The following is a 17,257-nucleotide window of genomic DNA, read 5'->3' as shown; positions in this document are numbered from 1 at the left end:
GATGTAATGCATATATTCAGTGTAAAAACATCTTACTAATACAAAAATATATTGTCTGAAGCTTATGATTTTCAGCTCACACCACACCACACCACACAATATAGCAAATTGGGGAGTCCTTCCTCCCAATGACGGTGAGATCCCAATAGCCGGGCGAGTTAAAGTAGGCTTGATAATGTAATATTTATTTTATACATATATTGTGAATGGAATGTACACATACAAACAACAACAAAACAAAACAAGAGAGAGCAGCAGCAGCTGGAGTGTGAAACGGGAACCGGAGGCACAACACTTAAATACTAAAAAAAAAAACCATATCACAAGCTTGTCTAAAATACACCTGGAGTACCAGAAGTGTAAGCTTCAAGCAACACCCTCCTTCAAAGCTCTATCCAATCTCGTTTCAAATGGGGTAGAGTGCCAATTCACTCTCTTATCCTGCATACACATCCATAAATATAATCAGAACCACACCATTAACTAATACAAAACTCCCAAAAGCCTTACTTACACATGTACCTCTCTGTACTTGCTGGTCGTGTTTGGTATTCCTTTGTAGGAAGAGGCAGAGCCAGAATCCTTGGTAGGGACAGTGTTGTGACTCCAGTAGGTCCCAACTGTGCCTATTATGGGCATCTCATCGGGACTTCGACTCGGAGACCTCCTTGGTGAAGAAGAAGCAGAAAATTGCTTGAGTTCTTCAACAGTTAATGCTCCTAAAATCGGTCTATCGTCTTGACACCTTAAAGAATTTGATCCATGTAACATGCTTTTCTCGGGCAAAATGGTATTAAGACAGTTTGTGCTAGTCTTATTGACAGGAGTAGTCTCGGATGAAACCAACCAGTTTGAAAGGCTTGCATCAACTGCTATTTCTTGGTTCGACTTTTTAGATTGATCAGTTTTCGACCTGAAACTAAATGATAATTCCTCAAAACTTTGATCCGTACCCAATGGAACACAGGATTCTTGATTCGAGACAAAATTCTCTTTCTGAGGCTTCAATGGTTGCCCCCCTTTAGCCTTAACAGCTTTCCATTGTGTAAGATTTTCTACTGGGTTCAGCACCGGATGGACATAAACACTCCTATCTCGAGCATATGGGTTAGACCCAATTGGCTTCACTTCCCCATCTCGCAAAGCACATATTGGCATAGGACTTTCAACCTCCTCGGTAAATATATGAGCTGCAGAAATTGTTCTTCTTGATTTCACAATTCTATCATCGTCATCATCCCCATATAAACCGTTATCCTCGATTCCACTGTTATCGTCATCATAATCACAATCAAGATCACTATCGTCATTGTCTGGTTCTTCGTACTCATCATCGCTGTCCCTGCAATTTTGGTACCTATAATTTGGTGGTGGATAAGATCCTGAGCCTGACGTGATCAAGCTATCTTCTGAAGAGGACTTAGATTGGTTTGATTTTGCTACATTTTCCTCCCCTTTCTTCCCACCTCCTTCACTCTCCAATGAAAAATCCTGACTATCATCACATGAAACATGTTCATAGGTTTTGACATTGGAGTCAAATGTTACTTTCTTTCTGGCCCTGAAGCTCAACTCTTCCTCAACCTCATCCCTACGACCAAACACATCAGAATTTATATCAACAATGAAAAAATAATTATATTTTCCTATCCAATAGTAACAATAGGAAAGCAGTAAAACCCAAACAGGTGTAGAATTTGATAGCCAACCGGATTTGTCGAATTTGTGGAACTGGGGTGGTGTTGGGATTTTGGGAGGCGCCCTGCGTCAAAGAAACAGTAGATTGCACAGGTTTGCAACTTAGAGTTCTCTGCAACAAATTTTAGAACTTAATTCAAATCCTTTTATTCACTAAAACAACAATAAACTTAAAGATCCCTTTGGCTGCTGGGATAACGTAGGAAATTAGAAAGAAACCAGGTTTTAAATCGTCAAGATGCTGCGCGTTAAGATTCAAAATCGCAACATAAATGGCCCGTCCTCTTTGAAGGAAAAAAAAAAAAGGGTTACGGCAGAACCTAGACGACGCAGGAACCAAAGCTTGAATATTAAAACAATTATCAATTGAAGCTCTGTTCGGCAGCTAAGAAAACCTAAGAAATAAGAAAGAAAACCAAAAATCGAAACTTCAAAAAACTGGCCAATACATACTCCACTGTTTTTAACTTTATTAACTTGACTATCGGAGCCTTATCACGAAAAAAGCAACAACAGAAACAGAAATGAAAGGAACAAAAAAGCTGCAAAATGCGGTTGCCCTTGTTTCTTTCTTTTCAGGCATATTCTGAGGAACTAAACACATAAGATTCAACGAAAACAGTGAACGGAAACCGTAATCAGAGCTGGAAAAACAAAACTTACTTGGTGATCACGAGGCCGAACCTTGTTCCGGCTCTGTTTCCTTCGTTTCCTCCCATCTTTAGAGGAACCAAAACAAGCAAGAAAGCAACCCATTCGAAAAAAATCTACTTCCTCTCCCAAGGATTGGCTAAACGGGCTTTATATTCGCGCAGGGAAGGATCTTTGGCTACTGGGTTTTCATTGTCTCCAAGAAGCAGAGAGAAAGAGGAAGGGGAGTAGAGAATCGGGAATCGGGAATCGGGGATAGACTCGTAGAGCGAGTGTGATTTTATTTTATTATTGGAAAAAAAGAAGGAAGTGACCGTTGGTAACCGAAGGGGCGGTAGGGACAAAACGGTCTTTGAAGATTTGAAACCAGTGAGAGAGGCAAAGCTTTTTCTAGGAATTGTCTTTTTTTGTATTTTATTTTATTATTATTGGGAGAAAGTGACCGTTGAGGCTTAGGATTCCCGATTGTGATCACTTCACAGCTTGTAAAATATGGATTTTTTTTTTCTAGACGTTAAATTCAGTAAAATCAAATTATTGATTTTTTTTTTCTTCCTTTTTACTTGCATTTTACAAAATAAAACTTACAATTACCTTAGCATACTTTCTTGTGATTGTCAAATAATTTCCTAATATTTATATAAACAGTATTAATCATGAAAATTTTTTGTTCAGTTAAGAAAATCATTGATAAAGGTGGGCCGCAGGCCCCACCCCCGTTTGCCCTACCCCCGCATGGTAGGGTGGGCAACTCCGCCCCGCATTTGACCCTCTAGTGGGCCTGCCCATCCCACATTTCTCTCATCTCGCACTTATATATTTTATTATATATATTTTTACTATATATATTTATAAATATTTATTATTTGTAATATATATAAATATAGTAATATGTATTAAGTAGAACTTTTATTTAATATTTTGTGTAAGTTGTAGTATAGTAGGTGACCTTTTTATAGATTATCAAAGTAATACAAGAGTCTTACATTGTTTAAGTGTGAGACTTGAATTGTGAAGAAAATTTATAAAAAAATCACCCTACTACACTACAATTTGCACAAAATATAAATTTAAAATTTGAGTCCAAAATGTATTTTTGATCTTTTTGGATTTAGAAATAATTTTTAAATTTAGTGGACTGTAATCTATTATTGAAGTGAGTGAGGGGCAGGGGGATGCGGAGGAGAGGGGCGGTGGTGAAAACCCCACCTCTGCTCCCAGCAGAGCAGGGGGTGGGGAGGGGGCTACCCCGCACCATATGCTAATCGCCGTAATGCAGACTATTTAATAATCATTTTTCACTTCTTCCTTAAAGCTTTAATTATTTAAAGATATTTAAATCTTAAAATAAATCTATTTACAAACATGTTTATTGACACATCAAATATGTCGAGATTGCCACGAGTCTGCTACAACAATTAACATAAAAGATATTTGTATTTTGAAGTTTTTATGATTGACATGGACCACAATAAGCGGTGTGTTTATAGGCATTTTAGTCTTCAAGATATAACAAAAAAAAAAAAGTAAAAAAAGTGAAAATTATTATTTTTAAATAATCTTTTCTTTACTTTTTTTTAACTGAAAAATGGTATTTTGTCATTTTATCATGGATAACCTTGCTATTTTTAGGAAAAAAATGGATTAACCGAGTTGATATTTAAGGGGTGATTGCAAATTAAGCAATATTTTAAAAGAGTTTTGTATATTTCTAAATCAACTAGTGTCAAAACAATTCTACAACAGGTACCCAGCATTGGGTACGTGTTGCGGAATCGGCTGACGTGGTTAATGCCACATCAGCCGATATTATTTAAATAAATAAATTAAAATTAAAAAACAAAAAAAAAACAAACGATTTCAAAGCAAATCACACCTTAACCCATCCCAGCGCACCCAAACCAGTCTGCAAATCAGACATATTCTAGATAAAAGCTGTTGGGTTTAATGCCTTGTTCTTTACGAAAGGAAGAAATCATAAGTCTTTGTTCTTTCATTTTTACAACACTATTTGAGTAAAGTCTAAAAACTGCGTATACAAGGAATCAAAGGTCATCCACCTTCGTATTTTTTTTTGGAATCTATCTAAGATGCAAAAGATTCAATCTCAGGTGACAAAAACCCCAAATCATGATAATCACATTGTTGCCCATGATGATTAATTGTCTTCTTTTTTTTTTATGTTCTTGTTTGAATATTCTGGTTTTCAATTCATACCCATGGCAGCATCATGATTCATGAGTAGATCATTGATTCATACCAATCGTTGGTTGAAGAAACCCTACCAATGGGGCACGACTTGGTCAGAAAATAACGAAGACGAAGAAGATGAGATTCAGTTGATGAGAAGAACATGTCGTTTCGTGAGAAGAAAATGTGAAGAATAAGATGTGAAAAAGATGAGAAGAAAACAAAACGCACCATTTTATTTTTACACGTGAATAGACATGTATGTAGGGGTTCCCCCTCCCGGGTGAAAGTAGACTTTTTCTTGTCAAAACAATAACAATGCGTATGTAATTATTTTGAGTCATATTATATGTGTAATTATAATTTTATTTACTATTTTATTTACAGTATTCATTTTGTTTGTTTTCTTTTGAAATTGTTACATGTACTTATAATTTTACTTATTATTTTAATTACAACACTCATTTTGTTAGTTTTCTTTTAAATTAATTTTAAATATCATGATTTCAGCATATCAATAATTAACATGTGAAAAATTAAGTTTTTTATAAGTTTTTTCAAAACATTTAGTATTTTCTAATTATTTTACAAAAATAATTTACAAACTTTTAAAATGTGCAAGCATTCCACACTCTTTTTGAAGAACATAGGGAAAACCTGAAACCTACCTAAAATACTAACTTTTTCATGGCGGTCCCTATTTTTTGTTAAAAGAGTATACTAAGGTTGTATATTCTAAAACTGTATTTAACATTATTTATAATCTATTTTATAATCAAATGATATGTTCTACTTCATAAAAAATATTATTAAATTTCTCATATGATTTGAGTTTTAAGTAAGTAAAATTGTTATTTATTTTATAATTTTAAGGTGTATAAATTTTGGAAAGCTTTAAATTAGTCTATTTTTTTATTTCAAAAATGATTATACAATTCTCTAAAACTATATGTAGCATTAATTTTATATAAATCCAATTTAAAATAGAATTGCGAGAATGATTTTGTATGTATAAAGTAAAATTGGGGAACAACCGAAATTATAAACATAATAAAGGACTAAAAAGATTTCTTCATTTTTTCAGATGCCTAACTCGGCGTCGTTTTCAAACAAAACCCTAACCATCCCTTCCCTCCCCGATTGAGTCGGAGGAAGAGAGAGAGAGAGAGAGAGCGCGATGGATTCGGACGAAGGAAAGGTTTTCATAGGAGGAATAGCGTGGGACACGACCGAGGACACTCTGAGAGACTACTTCGGCCAGTATGGCCAGGTCTCCCAGGCGGTCATCATGCGCGACAAGCCCACCGGCCGCCCTCGTGGCTTCGGCTTTGTCGTCTTCTCCGACCCTTCCGTCCTCGACAGTATACTCCAGGATAGACACACCATCGATGGCCGTACGGTCAGCAGCCTCTCAACTCGAACAACTTCTTTCACATTGATTTCTTTGCCTTCTTTCCCTTTATTTGTCTGCTAATTTTTTCTTTTTAATTTCTGGGGCTTGTTTATCGTTTTTTTCTAGTCGAGTGGGTGTGGTGTGTCCTAATTTTAATTGGCTGTGAATATATATTGAAACATTTTGGTTTTCTTGGTTTTTGTCTGGTTACTGCTTAGATTTCACTGCTTTATTTCGTTCTCTCTTTGGTGTATAGTGCTCTATAACATTTGCTTTCATGTTAATTTCGATTGGTTTTAGTAGGATGTAATATTAGTTGCTTTTTTTTTTTCCTCTGTTTATTGGATATAACGCATGGTTTTCAGTATATTATGTGATGCTTGGCTGTTACGGAGTTTAGGTTTCTGGGGCTTGATCGGAGTTGTGTTTCGTTTAACAAAACCATAGTTCGTATTTTTTTCTATAAAAAAACGTTCGTAATATTTCCTGTGGCAATAAAAAAAAAAAAAACTAAAAGCATATCACCCCATTGTTAAGTGACTCCATTAAAGGCTAATAGAATATTCCGTTTCCATGGTTTGAGGGGGGAACTTTTTGCACTTCCTTGAGTTTGTGAATTTGTGGTCACTGCAATGAATATTACTAGCACCTTCTCCTTGTATTGTTTTTCTCTATCAGAAATGCCCATCTCTCAAAGAACAATACGCATATATATATATATATATATATATATATATAATTGGTTAGTTATTCACTTTTATTTTTATAAGAAGATATTTTATTGCATAGAATTAGGCATAGCCCATGTACACAGGAAGTATACATGTGATTACACCTAGTTAGGAACTAGAAATGGTTACAAGGAAATCATGGAAGCTTAGACCATTTAAGTCTATAGCAATGGCCCACATAAATAAAGCCTTCCAGGAAAAAAAAAAAAAAAAAACTCTTATAACTCTTCCAAGGAGCGCTCACAATCCTCGAAATTTCTATCTTTTCTTTCACTCCAGATGCACTAAAGTAGACAAATGGGAGCCATCTTCCACACAACTGCAATTTGTGGTATCCCCATGATCCCTCTCCAACTAGCTAGTAGATCAACCACCCTCCATGGTATAACCCATGCTAATCTCACTTTGCTGAAAAAGTAATTCCATATGGCCCTTGCAAACTCACAATGTAGAAGTAAATGATCTACTGTTTCACCGCTATTTCTGCACATACAACACCAGCCAATGAGGATAAGCCCATGTTTCCTTAGATTGTCAATGGTCATAATCTTCCCTAGGGATGCTGTCCAAACAAAAAAAAGCAACCTTAGGAGGTGCTTTACTCCACCAAATGCTCCTCCCACGAAAGTGATTACTAACTTGAGTAGTGAGAGCCTCATAGAAAGAGTGTGCAGAAAATTTTCTTTTGCTGGAAGGCAGCCACACCAACTTATCCACCACTGTATCAACAGGTCCAATGGTGTATAGCAAGTTAAAGAACTCAACAAGGACACATACTTCCCAATCATGTGCCTCCCTAATGAAACCAACATTCCACTGCTGTGAACCATTAGTAATTTCCCTCAAGTCAGCGACCAAAGCATCTAGTTCCCGTGCAATTCTGAAAATAGAGAGATAAGCATCCTTAAGAGCCATATCTCCAACCCAAACATCATGTCAAAAACTGATTCTATTGCCATCCCCCATACACAGCCTAGTGTGGCTAGAGAAAGGCCACCAACCTTTCTGGATATGCTTCCATACCCCACTCCATATGCCCCCCTAATTTCATTAGAGCACCAACCCCTCCTTATACTCCCATACTTAGTATCAATCACCTCTTTCCATAATGCTTTCTTCTCATAATTATATCTCCACAACCATTTCCCAAGAAGAGCCTTATTGAAGGCCCTCAAATTGCGAACCCCTAACCCACCACCCCTCATTGGAGAGCACACCTTGTCCCACCCAACTAAGTGAAACTTAAACTCGTCACCAAGTCCACTCCACGGAAAATCTCGTTGGAGCTTCTCAATCCGAAAGGCAACACTAGTTGGGAGAGGAAATAATGACAAAAAATATGTGGGAAGGTTTGAGAGGGTACTCTTTATTAAGGTAATCCGACCCCCTTTAGACAAATACAACCTCTTCCACCCAGCCAGCCTTTGCTCAATCTTCTCTTCATCCCAAATAGTCTTGGCTTTGAATGATATTCATATACCCTTGCAAAGAGATAAAATCTCTGTTTTGGTTAATTTACAAAAGGATTGTCCATATTTTAACATAAATTCTTTTTGCATGGTATCTAGTTTCCCTCGATCCTTGTATGTGTACAAACAAATATTTTTATGTTTGTCTTTCAATTGTGTTTATTATGTCCTATAGTTGTTTAAATTTCATTTGGCTACACAGGTGGAGGTAAAAAGGGCTTTATCAAGAGAAGAACAGCAGACTTCCTCTAGAACTGGAAATTTTAATGCTGGCAGAGCCTCTGGAGAGGGAGGAAATTTTAAGACCAAAAAGATATTTGTTGGAGGGTTGCCTTCCAACCTGACAGAAGATGAGTTTCGTCAGTATTTTGAAAGTTATGGACAAGTAACTGATGTGGTAATCATGTATGACCAGAATACTCAACGGCCTCGTGGTTTTGGTTTCATATCGTTTGAAACTGAGGATGCAGTTGATAGTGTTCTTCGCAAGACTTTCCATGACTTGAGTGGTAAAGCAGTTGAGGTAAAACGAGCCCTTCCTAAAGATGCAAATCCTGGTGGTGGGGCACGGGGTGGGGGCTATCAAGGTTATACTGCCTCTGGTGCAAATTCAAATACATTTGATAGTCGGACAGATGGCAGTAGATATATGCAGCCTCAAACTACTGCAGGTGGTTTCCCACCGTACCCTGGCTATGGTGGACCAGGCTATGGTTATGGCGGTTATGGCAGTTATGGTGTTAGTGGTTACGGGAGTGCAAGCACTGGATTTGGCGGTCCTACAGGGGCATATGGCAACCCAAATGCCCCTAATGCTAGTTATGGAAGTGGGGCGCCTGGTGGGTTTAAAAATACTTGGAGTGGCCAGACTTCTCCTGGGTATGGCGTTTCAGGCTATGGTGGGAATGCAGGGTATGGAACTGCAGCTTCTTGGAATTCTCCAGGTGGTGTTGGTTTCATTTCTGCCCCACGGGGTCAATCTCCAAGTGGGGCTTCTGGGTATGGGAATCAAGTTTATGGATACAGTAATTATGGTGGAAGTGATAATCCTTATTCTGGTGGGTATGGGGCTGCAGGAGGGCGTGGTGGAAGTGCCCCAAGTAGCAATGCTGGTGCTGGTGCTAGTGGAGCAGAGCAACAGGGGATGGGTGGTGGCTACATGGGTAGTGGCTATGGTGACACAAATGGAACTTCAGGGTACTCCAATGCAGGGTGGAGATCGGACCCTTCACAGGCCACTGGCGGTTATGGGGCTGGCTATGGTGGCACTCAGTCCAGGTAGGCTTAACACTAGTGATCCAGTGATTTGGTTTTCTATCAAACGAACAGTTATGGAAGAGTTTGTACTTCCCCGCTTGTAACATTGTAGAAAAAAGGATGGTCACAGAACACGGATGGGTTGGATCACTTTATTATTCTCAGGTTTGATTGCTCTATTTCCCTAGTAGTAGGCAGTAGCATCTCTGTTGTTGTTGTTGTTTTATTGTGACAAGAAGTTTTTGGTAGTAGTAATTAATATTGTCCTTTTACCTTTATATGAGGAAGATTTGAAGTTTCCTTGTAGTGGGTATGAGCAGTTCCTATTTTGTTGGTCTTTTTTTTTCTCATTATGAATCTGAAAAGTATTAAGATTAGTGTTTTTTTTTTTAAATTTCTCCTCCATCGGTAACCCCCCCACCCCTCCAAAATCTATACATTCTTTTATGTACTACCATCAAATGTCTCGAGTGTTCCTTGCCTTTCTTGTCACTCCCCAGCCTCTCTCTTACATATGGTTAATTGAGCAATCGACTCTACAGCTCATTTTGTCCCCTTTTTATGATTCTCAATTCTATTGCCAATAGTTTCTTATTATCGAATGCCCACTAGGAGAATGTACGTTGAACTTTTTTATGAGTTATTTTGTGATTGAGTTTGTTACAACCAAGAGAATGCCCAGTCACATTTAAGTTATAACCCCAAAAGATGTTAATTTGAAGTTCCCCCAAAATCACTTATAATTAAAGTCCAGTTTTTTTTTTCTTTTTATGTCTGGGAACCTCTCCAAGGCAGGGCCCTTCGGACCCATCCCTACAGAGTAAATCCCAGTCCCATGCACTACACCTTCGGAAGTTTCCCTACGTGGGACTCATAATTAAAGTCCAGTTTCACCTAGTAAGTAGCTAATACGGGATTCATGAATACCTTTGAAACTTGCTCATTCTATGTGAGTTGTTCTTTTTTTCCAATGTGAAACTGGGTGTTACAAACTTCTCTTAAATTACTAGCTCTGATACCATATCTAACGATCTAAATTGTGTTGATATGAGTGCTGATCAATACTCGAGAATTTATATTGGGCCGTGCTGATGTGAGTGCTGTTTTACAATCTTCTTTTTTTGTTTTGTGGTTTGTCTTTTTTTTTGGCCAAATTCGAATGGGTTTGATCGGAGAATTTTTGGACAGCCTGTGGAGTAGTTGAAATTGAACCATATATCCATCTTCACTAGAGACAATAGTGTCTAATATTTTGAACTCCCATCAAATATCTTTGTCAATATCCCAATTGCACTCTCAACAAAGTCAGATTAAAGGATCTCCAAAACCCAGGTTCAAAAGAGGTTGCCAAAATGCCACTCCTACTAGAATATCTCAAGGTCTCGTCGCAAAAGAAGCCAAGGTTGCATTTAAAGCTGAAGCCACTTTGACACGAAAAGTTAACTGTTAGTAGAAAAATCTAAAGTCTTCACCATTAAGGCCATTGACCATTTGTGCTTCTTCTTCCTCTTCACAACCCCTCATGAGTTTTCCTTATCAACAAGGCATTGCCAAAGTGAGATGTGTGGGTTAGCATTCGAGGGAGCTAATTGGTGCACTGCATCTATCTACTTCCTCGATCATCATCGAAAGCCCATTTTCGTGTGGTCAATGATATGTGTGTTTCTTTGATTGGCTAATGATCATCCTTAACTTCTTCGATCATCATCGAAAGCCCATTTTCGTGTGGTCAATGATATGTGTGTTTCTTTGATTGGCTAATAATCATCCTTAACATAATCCAAAACTAGATACATATGTGGTCTGCATATATAGATGTTCATCAGCCTTGACATGTCAAATAATGCAGGAGTTTCAAAATTTTCGGACCCATTAGAGCTTGCTTTCTTTCTTATTGGTTCCTTGGGGGCGGATCTAACAAGATGAAATGTCTTTATTGCTTATTTTCTTCATTTACAGGCCTTGTCTCTATCAGGTTCTTGCTTAGTACTTCTGTCTTATTAATTAGAACTGATCTTCTTTGCCTCTTGAAGATTTTAGTTTTCAAGAAAAGCACACGAGTAGACTAGCTTGATTTTCTAGAATTTGTATATGAAATTTCTATAACTTGGGTTTAGAAGGAAAAATGATCTACCAAATAAAATTACTCAAGGTTTTTCTATATATAAGGAAGTTAAAAAGATGTTCAAATACTTTAATATATCATGGTTCTTTCCAAAAAATATATACATCCACTTTAAAATTTACAAAATGAGTTGTTAGTTAGGTTCTACAAAAGAGAAGTGTTACTGTCACAAAAAGATTCTACAAAATTAAACTTATAAACTAACATGTCTTTATATGATACGTTAGATTTACTTTACAATAAAAATAACTTTACAATTTAACATATCACATTAAATCACATCAGTTTGTTAGTTTATTTTTGTGGAATCTTTTTATAATTAAAACATTTCTTCGTATGAAAATAAAGTCCACAAATAGAGCTTCAAATGTGACTACGTGTACTCCATAAGCTTTGTGCATATATACCTTAAACAGGAGGAAGATTTAAAATTGCATAGGATCAGCCACTCTTGGAATTGAAATTTAATCAATGATTCCATATGTTGGGATTTCCTATCCATCATTATATATATGGAACCACATGAAAATCATCTAAGAGTGGCACCCATCATGTCCCGTATTTCCCCAACCAACATGTATATTTTATTTCATGATTTCTGTAATATTTAATGCCCATCATCTAATTAAGATGCCATTTCTCATACCATGTGAACATGCACTAATATTAACGACAGCTCAGAATTTTCAGCTCCTAATATATAGTAATACTTATGGGGCCTATGAAAATAAAATACAATACACAATACATGATGACAAATATGCAACATGTGATTCAGAAAAAAATTAAAATAAAAAAAATAAAAATAAAAAACATGTGATTCAAAAAGAGTTATCGCTTACATACAGAATTTTAAAAAAGGAATTCTATACATTAAACACTATTTATTTTCACACTCCACGTGTATAGTTTTTTTTTTTTCATAGAATATGAAGATGTTTTTTATAAAGTATGGGGTGTGAGATATAGGGTAGTGAATAGTAGCTGATGAGAAGAATTTTTCATTTTCAAATACTTGATTTAGTTGAAAATTAAGCCATTAAATATAAAACTTTCTAGCTCATCATGATCATCTCTTCGAGCATGACGATCGAGGTCCTTCTAGTACTATTGATCATAACTTGTTCGATGTTTCCGAGGCAAATACCATCGCAAAAAATAAAAGTGCAGAAGAAAACAAGAGAGGTAGATATAGATGTATACTACTTGGCAATATATACACACTTGATAATTCCTATAGTACCATAGCTGTAGGAAAATTAAAAATTATTATAATTTCCGAAAAAAAAAAAAAAAGGAACAAAAATAGAAAAGGGAAGAGAGATGATGAGAAAAGCAAATGGAAAAATCTATTGCATGTTTTGGAGGTGCATGGTAATTATAAAGGTAGAGACCACCTTGCTAGCTACCAAAACTTTATAAAAAGCTAGCTTTAAACTCACATGATCTCAAACGAGACCATAGCTAAGTAGTCGTCTTTAGCTACCATTAATAATGGCAACGGTAGAAGAGAAAGGCTTTGCAGATGGAAGAGACGATTACACACAAGATGGGACTGTAGATCTCAAAGGTAGACCCGTTTTAAGATCAAAGAGTGGAGGATGGAAAGCTTGTTCCTTCATTGTAGGTAATCATCTAATTGCCCACGTTTCTTTATCAGTAATAGTACTAGTACTACTGCATGCCTTTTAACCCTTCGGTTGAGCGAGTCCTCATCAATATATAGCCTTTCCATCTCAGTAGTACTACTTTTGTATGTAATATATTAAACCAGCTAGCTAGGCCAAACTCCCGGCCAGTACGTGGCTGAATGAATATGAATATTTGGATATGGTAAATCTATCTTTCATGTACGTATGTGTTAATTAGAGGAAGAAGAAGGGAAGGAAGGAAGGAAGGAACTAGAATATCAGAGCTTCTGTTAATCCTGGCCAAACCTTTGAGACACCTGCAACGATCATATATGATATATATATATATAACAATATGGCAACCAAGCACAGATTAATTTGCTTGGAAAACATGATGATCTGAGATGTTATATGTATTAATGAACCATGCTCATGTTAATCATATGAAGTGATCTTTCTGATAACTTCCATCCTGTTTTCACTTCGAATAACTGATCATCTGCATAAATCTCCTCCACTGCTTAATTCAAATATATATATGTATATATATATATATATATATATATATATATATATAAAGTGTTCGATGTTTTCACATCATGAGTTCTAACCTTCTTTCTTCAGCTTCTTTGTTCCCTAATGGGATATGCATGCATATATATATGTTTTTGTAGGATATGAAGTCTTTGAGAGGATGGCATATTATGGGATAGCATCAAACCTGGTGCTATATTTGACAAAAGAGCTCCATGAAGGCACTGTAAAATCTTCAAACAATGTCACCAACTGGGTTGGTACTGTATGGATGACACCCGTTTTAGGTGCATACATCGCAGATACTTATCTTGGCCGATACTGGACTTTCGTCATTGCTTCAGCAATTTATCTCGTGGTAAATTATTTATTATTAGAAAAAATCTATTATATTAATAAATTAAGTATACTCTCTATTATACACACACATATATATATATATTTCCGATTAATTAATGTCCCTTTTTTTGTTGTGAATTTAATATATGGAGGAGTAGATGAGACACATTAAATTCAAAAGCAGATCATGCTAAGATTTTCTTGGCACTTGCACATATATATATATATATATATATATATATATATATATATATGCCATCAGGCATCAACCATGGCGCATAATCAAACACGTACCTGATCTGATTATCTGGTTATGGTTCAAAGGAATAAGAACCACAAGAATTCTGATTAATTATCTGTTTGATTAAAGTTTAACAAGCTGACTTAATTGTGATAATTAAGCAAATCGAGATCATGCATCTCGTACGTACCTGTCATTATATATATATATATAAACTTTGCGGTATCGATTTACCAGTAAATTTTAATTTTTAAAAGTAGGATATTGCATGTCAAGTATATATATAACCTCGTCAACTATATATATATCGAATTCATTAAATTGTAGAATTTCAAGTGGGTAAATAAGATTTAAAAGCAAAAAGAATTAAATTACATAAGAACAGAAAATTGATCCATCGTGTACGTACGTGGAGAAAATATAGAATATATATTTATAAATCATTAATCAATTTTTTAATCAGATCATTATTAATTAAAGGAATAGATTCACTACAAAAGTACTAGGGATATATGGTCCTTTTCTTCCTAGGATCTCTCCCTTCTACACAAATATTATATATATAGTAGCTAGGAAAAACAAGATAATTAATTAGGAAGTACTAATTCTAAAACATTAGAAAAAAAAAAAAATCTATTATTTAATTATGTGATATAAATTAGTGATATAATTAATAATTCCTGTAATGGTAAATATATAGGGAATGTTCCTCTTAACCCTGGCAGTCTCAGTGCCAGCATTAAGACCACCATCTTGTGGCCATGGTGTTAAAGAAGAAGATTGCACTAAAAAGGCGTCATCTTTGCAAGTGGGTATTTTCTATTGTGCCTTGTATATAATAGCTGTTGGGACAGGTGGAACCAAACCCAACATTTCAACCATGGGGGCAGATCAGTTTGATGACTTTGATACCAAGGAAAGGACCCAAAAGCTCTCCTTCTTTAATTGGTGGATGTTTAGCATTTTCTTTGGCACTCTCTTCTCCAACACTTTTCTGATATACATACAAGACAATGTGGGGTGGAGCATTGGTTATGGCCTCCCAACAATTGGGCTCTTGGTTTCAGTTTTGGTTTTCTTGGTAGGCACTCGATTTTATAGGCACAAAGTTCCTTCAGAGAGTCCTATAACTAGGATAGGCAGAGCTCTTGTGGCTGCAATAAGGAAATGGCAGGTACCTGTCCCCAATGACCCAAAAGAGCTTCATGAGCTGAGCTTGGAAGATTACTCCAAAAGTGGGAAATTCAGAATTGAGTACACCCCTCTCTTAAGGTTAATCCTCTATACTTCATGACCATATTTATCACTTTTATACTAAATCATTTGTTTTCACAACTCCTCTCATCTCATCTAATTATTACAATTTTTTCAAATTTCCATATAAAATAAAATAAATAATTCAACTTTTTCAAATCTCAAAGCAAAAATAATATTAAAAAATATATTCTAACAATATTTTATTCAATTTTTAACTTTAATCTCAACTCATCATCTGCGAAAACAAACGAGGCTAATTTGTTGTTTCCAATTTTAGTTTAACGGCAAAGTACAGCTAGCCAACCGGGAAAGAATATTGAAAAATGATAGCATTTTAGGAGAAAGCCTTCATCATTTTTAGCTTAATGTTTGGGATAAAATATAAGAAATATTTTACCTATCATAAAAAAATGTTAATGAAGTAGAAACTTGTGTGTTTTCAAGAATTGGATTGACCAAAGTAGTTCCCATGTTAAACAAACGTGCGAACAATGCAAAGAGAACTAAACTACTTGCAAGCAACCTTTGTGGTTCTCCTCCATTTCCGGCCACCTCAGTCGCATTGCATTGCCTGCAGATTCCTTGACAAAGCAGCAGTAAAGAAAGGGTCAAGCTCACCATGGCTGCTATGCCCAGTGACCCAAGTAGAAGAAACCAAGCAAATGGTGAAAATGATTCCTATTTTGATTGCGACTTTCGTACCGAGCGCCATAATAGCCCAAGTAGGTACACTTTTCATCAAACAAGGCACCACCCTGGACAGGAGCATTGGTCCTACTTTCAAAATCCCACCAGCATGCCTCACAGCTTTTGTAACCATCTTCATGCTGCTCAGCATTCCAATCTATGACCGCTACTTTGTCCCAACAGTAAGGCGCTACACGAAGAACCCTAGAGGGATTACATTGCTGCAGAGACTAGGTATTGGCCTTGTGTTGCATGTCATTATCATGGTCACAGCTTGCTTGGCTGAGAGAAAGAGACTCAGTGTTGCAAGAGAAAATCACATGTTTGACAAAAAGGATACAGTTCCCCTTACTATTTTCATTCTCCTCCCTCAGTTTGCATTGACAGGGGTTGCTGATGCCTTTGTGGAAGTTGCAAAGTTGGAGTTTTTCTATGATCAAGCTCCAGAAGGCATGAAAAGCCTGGGGACCTCATATTTCACTAGCAGCTTGGGGATTGGACACTTTCTCAGTAGTTTTCTTTTAACAACAGTTTCTGATATCACCAAGAGAAATGGCCACAAGGGTTGGATTTTGGACAATCTAAATGTCTCTCATTTAGACTACTATTATGGTTTCCTGGCAATCCTGAGCTTTCTCAACCTCTTCTTTTTTCTGCTCGTCGCAAGGTTGTTTGTTTATAATAATGACATGACAGAATCCGAGAGGGGCTTGGCAATGGAAGCTTCAGTACTGAGCAAAGCTTCATCTCAAGATAATGAAGTCTTGAAGAAAGGAATAAGCTGATAAAAGTGTTTGTATATTGCTTGCTTTTCACAATTAAATACAATCCATTACAAGGGATACCTTACAAAAGTTTTACCCGCAAGGCTAGCTAGTGACTTCTACACATACATACATACATACATACATATATATATATATATATATATATATATTATATAGACTTGGGACAACAATTACTTTTCCCTTTTTTCATGCATAGCCATCACGAAAATAAGGTTACATGTATAGCCATCATATAAACGGTGACATGTTCCATCATCCATGTCATC

At 36.2% G+C, this 17,257-nt stretch overlaps 3 protein-coding genes across 5 annotated transcripts; 2 read left to right on the top strand and 1 right to left on the bottom strand.

The window, feature by feature from the left end:
* Nucleotides 1–169: 169 nt before the first annotated feature.
* LOC108995897 lies at nucleotides 170–2,620 on the bottom strand. 2 transcript variants are annotated; one of them, XM_018971563.2, is made up of 4 exons: nucleotides 2,362–2,620; nucleotides 1,710–1,810; nucleotides 523–1,591; nucleotides 170–441 (listed from the first exon to the last, which is right to left on the bottom strand). In XM_018971563.2, the coding sequence occupies exons 1-4, from the start codon at nucleotides 2,452–2,454 to the stop codon at nucleotides 367–369; spliced, it is 1,338 nt and encodes a 445-aa protein (XP_018827108.1). In that variant the 5' UTR covers nucleotides 2,455–2,620; the 3' UTR covers nucleotides 170–366. The 2 variants fall into 2 exon arrangements, with proteins under 2 accessions (XP_018827108.1, XP_035542070.1); XM_035686177.1 differs by having other exon boundaries at nucleotides 1,710–1,762.
* Nucleotides 2,621–5,615: 2,995 nt separating this feature from the next.
* LOC108996002 (heterogeneous nuclear ribonucleoprotein 1-like) lies at nucleotides 5,616–9,726 on the top strand. Its single transcript, XM_018971712.2, has 2 exons — nucleotides 5,616–5,938; nucleotides 8,335–9,726. Exons 1-2 carry the CDS (start codon nucleotides 5,717–5,719, stop codon nucleotides 9,412–9,414), a joined length of 1,302 nt encoding a protein of 433 aa, XP_018827257.1. The 5' UTR covers nucleotides 5,616–5,716; the 3' UTR covers nucleotides 9,415–9,726.
* Nucleotides 9,727–12,973: 3,247 nt separating this feature from the next.
* On the top strand, nucleotides 12,974–17,055 carry LOC108996001 (protein NRT1/ PTR FAMILY 5.2-like). 2 transcript variants are annotated; one of them, XM_018971710.2, is made up of 4 exons: nucleotides 12,974–13,141; nucleotides 13,820–14,037; nucleotides 14,960–15,531; nucleotides 16,094–17,055. In XM_018971710.2, exons 1-4 carry the CDS (start codon nucleotides 13,009–13,011, stop codon nucleotides 16,986–16,988), a joined length of 1,818 nt encoding a protein of 605 aa, XP_018827255.1. In that variant the 5' UTR covers nucleotides 12,974–13,008; the 3' UTR covers nucleotides 16,989–17,055. The 2 variants fall into 2 exon arrangements, with proteins under 2 accessions (XP_018827255.1, XP_018827256.1); XM_018971711.2 differs by having other exon boundaries at nucleotides 13,050–13,137.
* The last annotated feature ends 202 nt before the right edge of the window (nucleotides 17,056–17,257 follow it).

This window comes from Juglans regia, chromosome 1 (genome assembly GCF_001411555.2).
Source record: "Juglans regia cultivar Chandler chromosome 1, Walnut 2.0, whole genome shotgun sequence".
Lineage (NCBI taxonomy): Eukaryota > Viridiplantae > Streptophyta > Magnoliopsida > Fagales > Juglandaceae > Juglans > Juglans regia.
The sequence above is the reverse complement of the archived record's forward strand: the minus strand, read 5'-3'. Positions and strand labels throughout refer to the sequence as shown.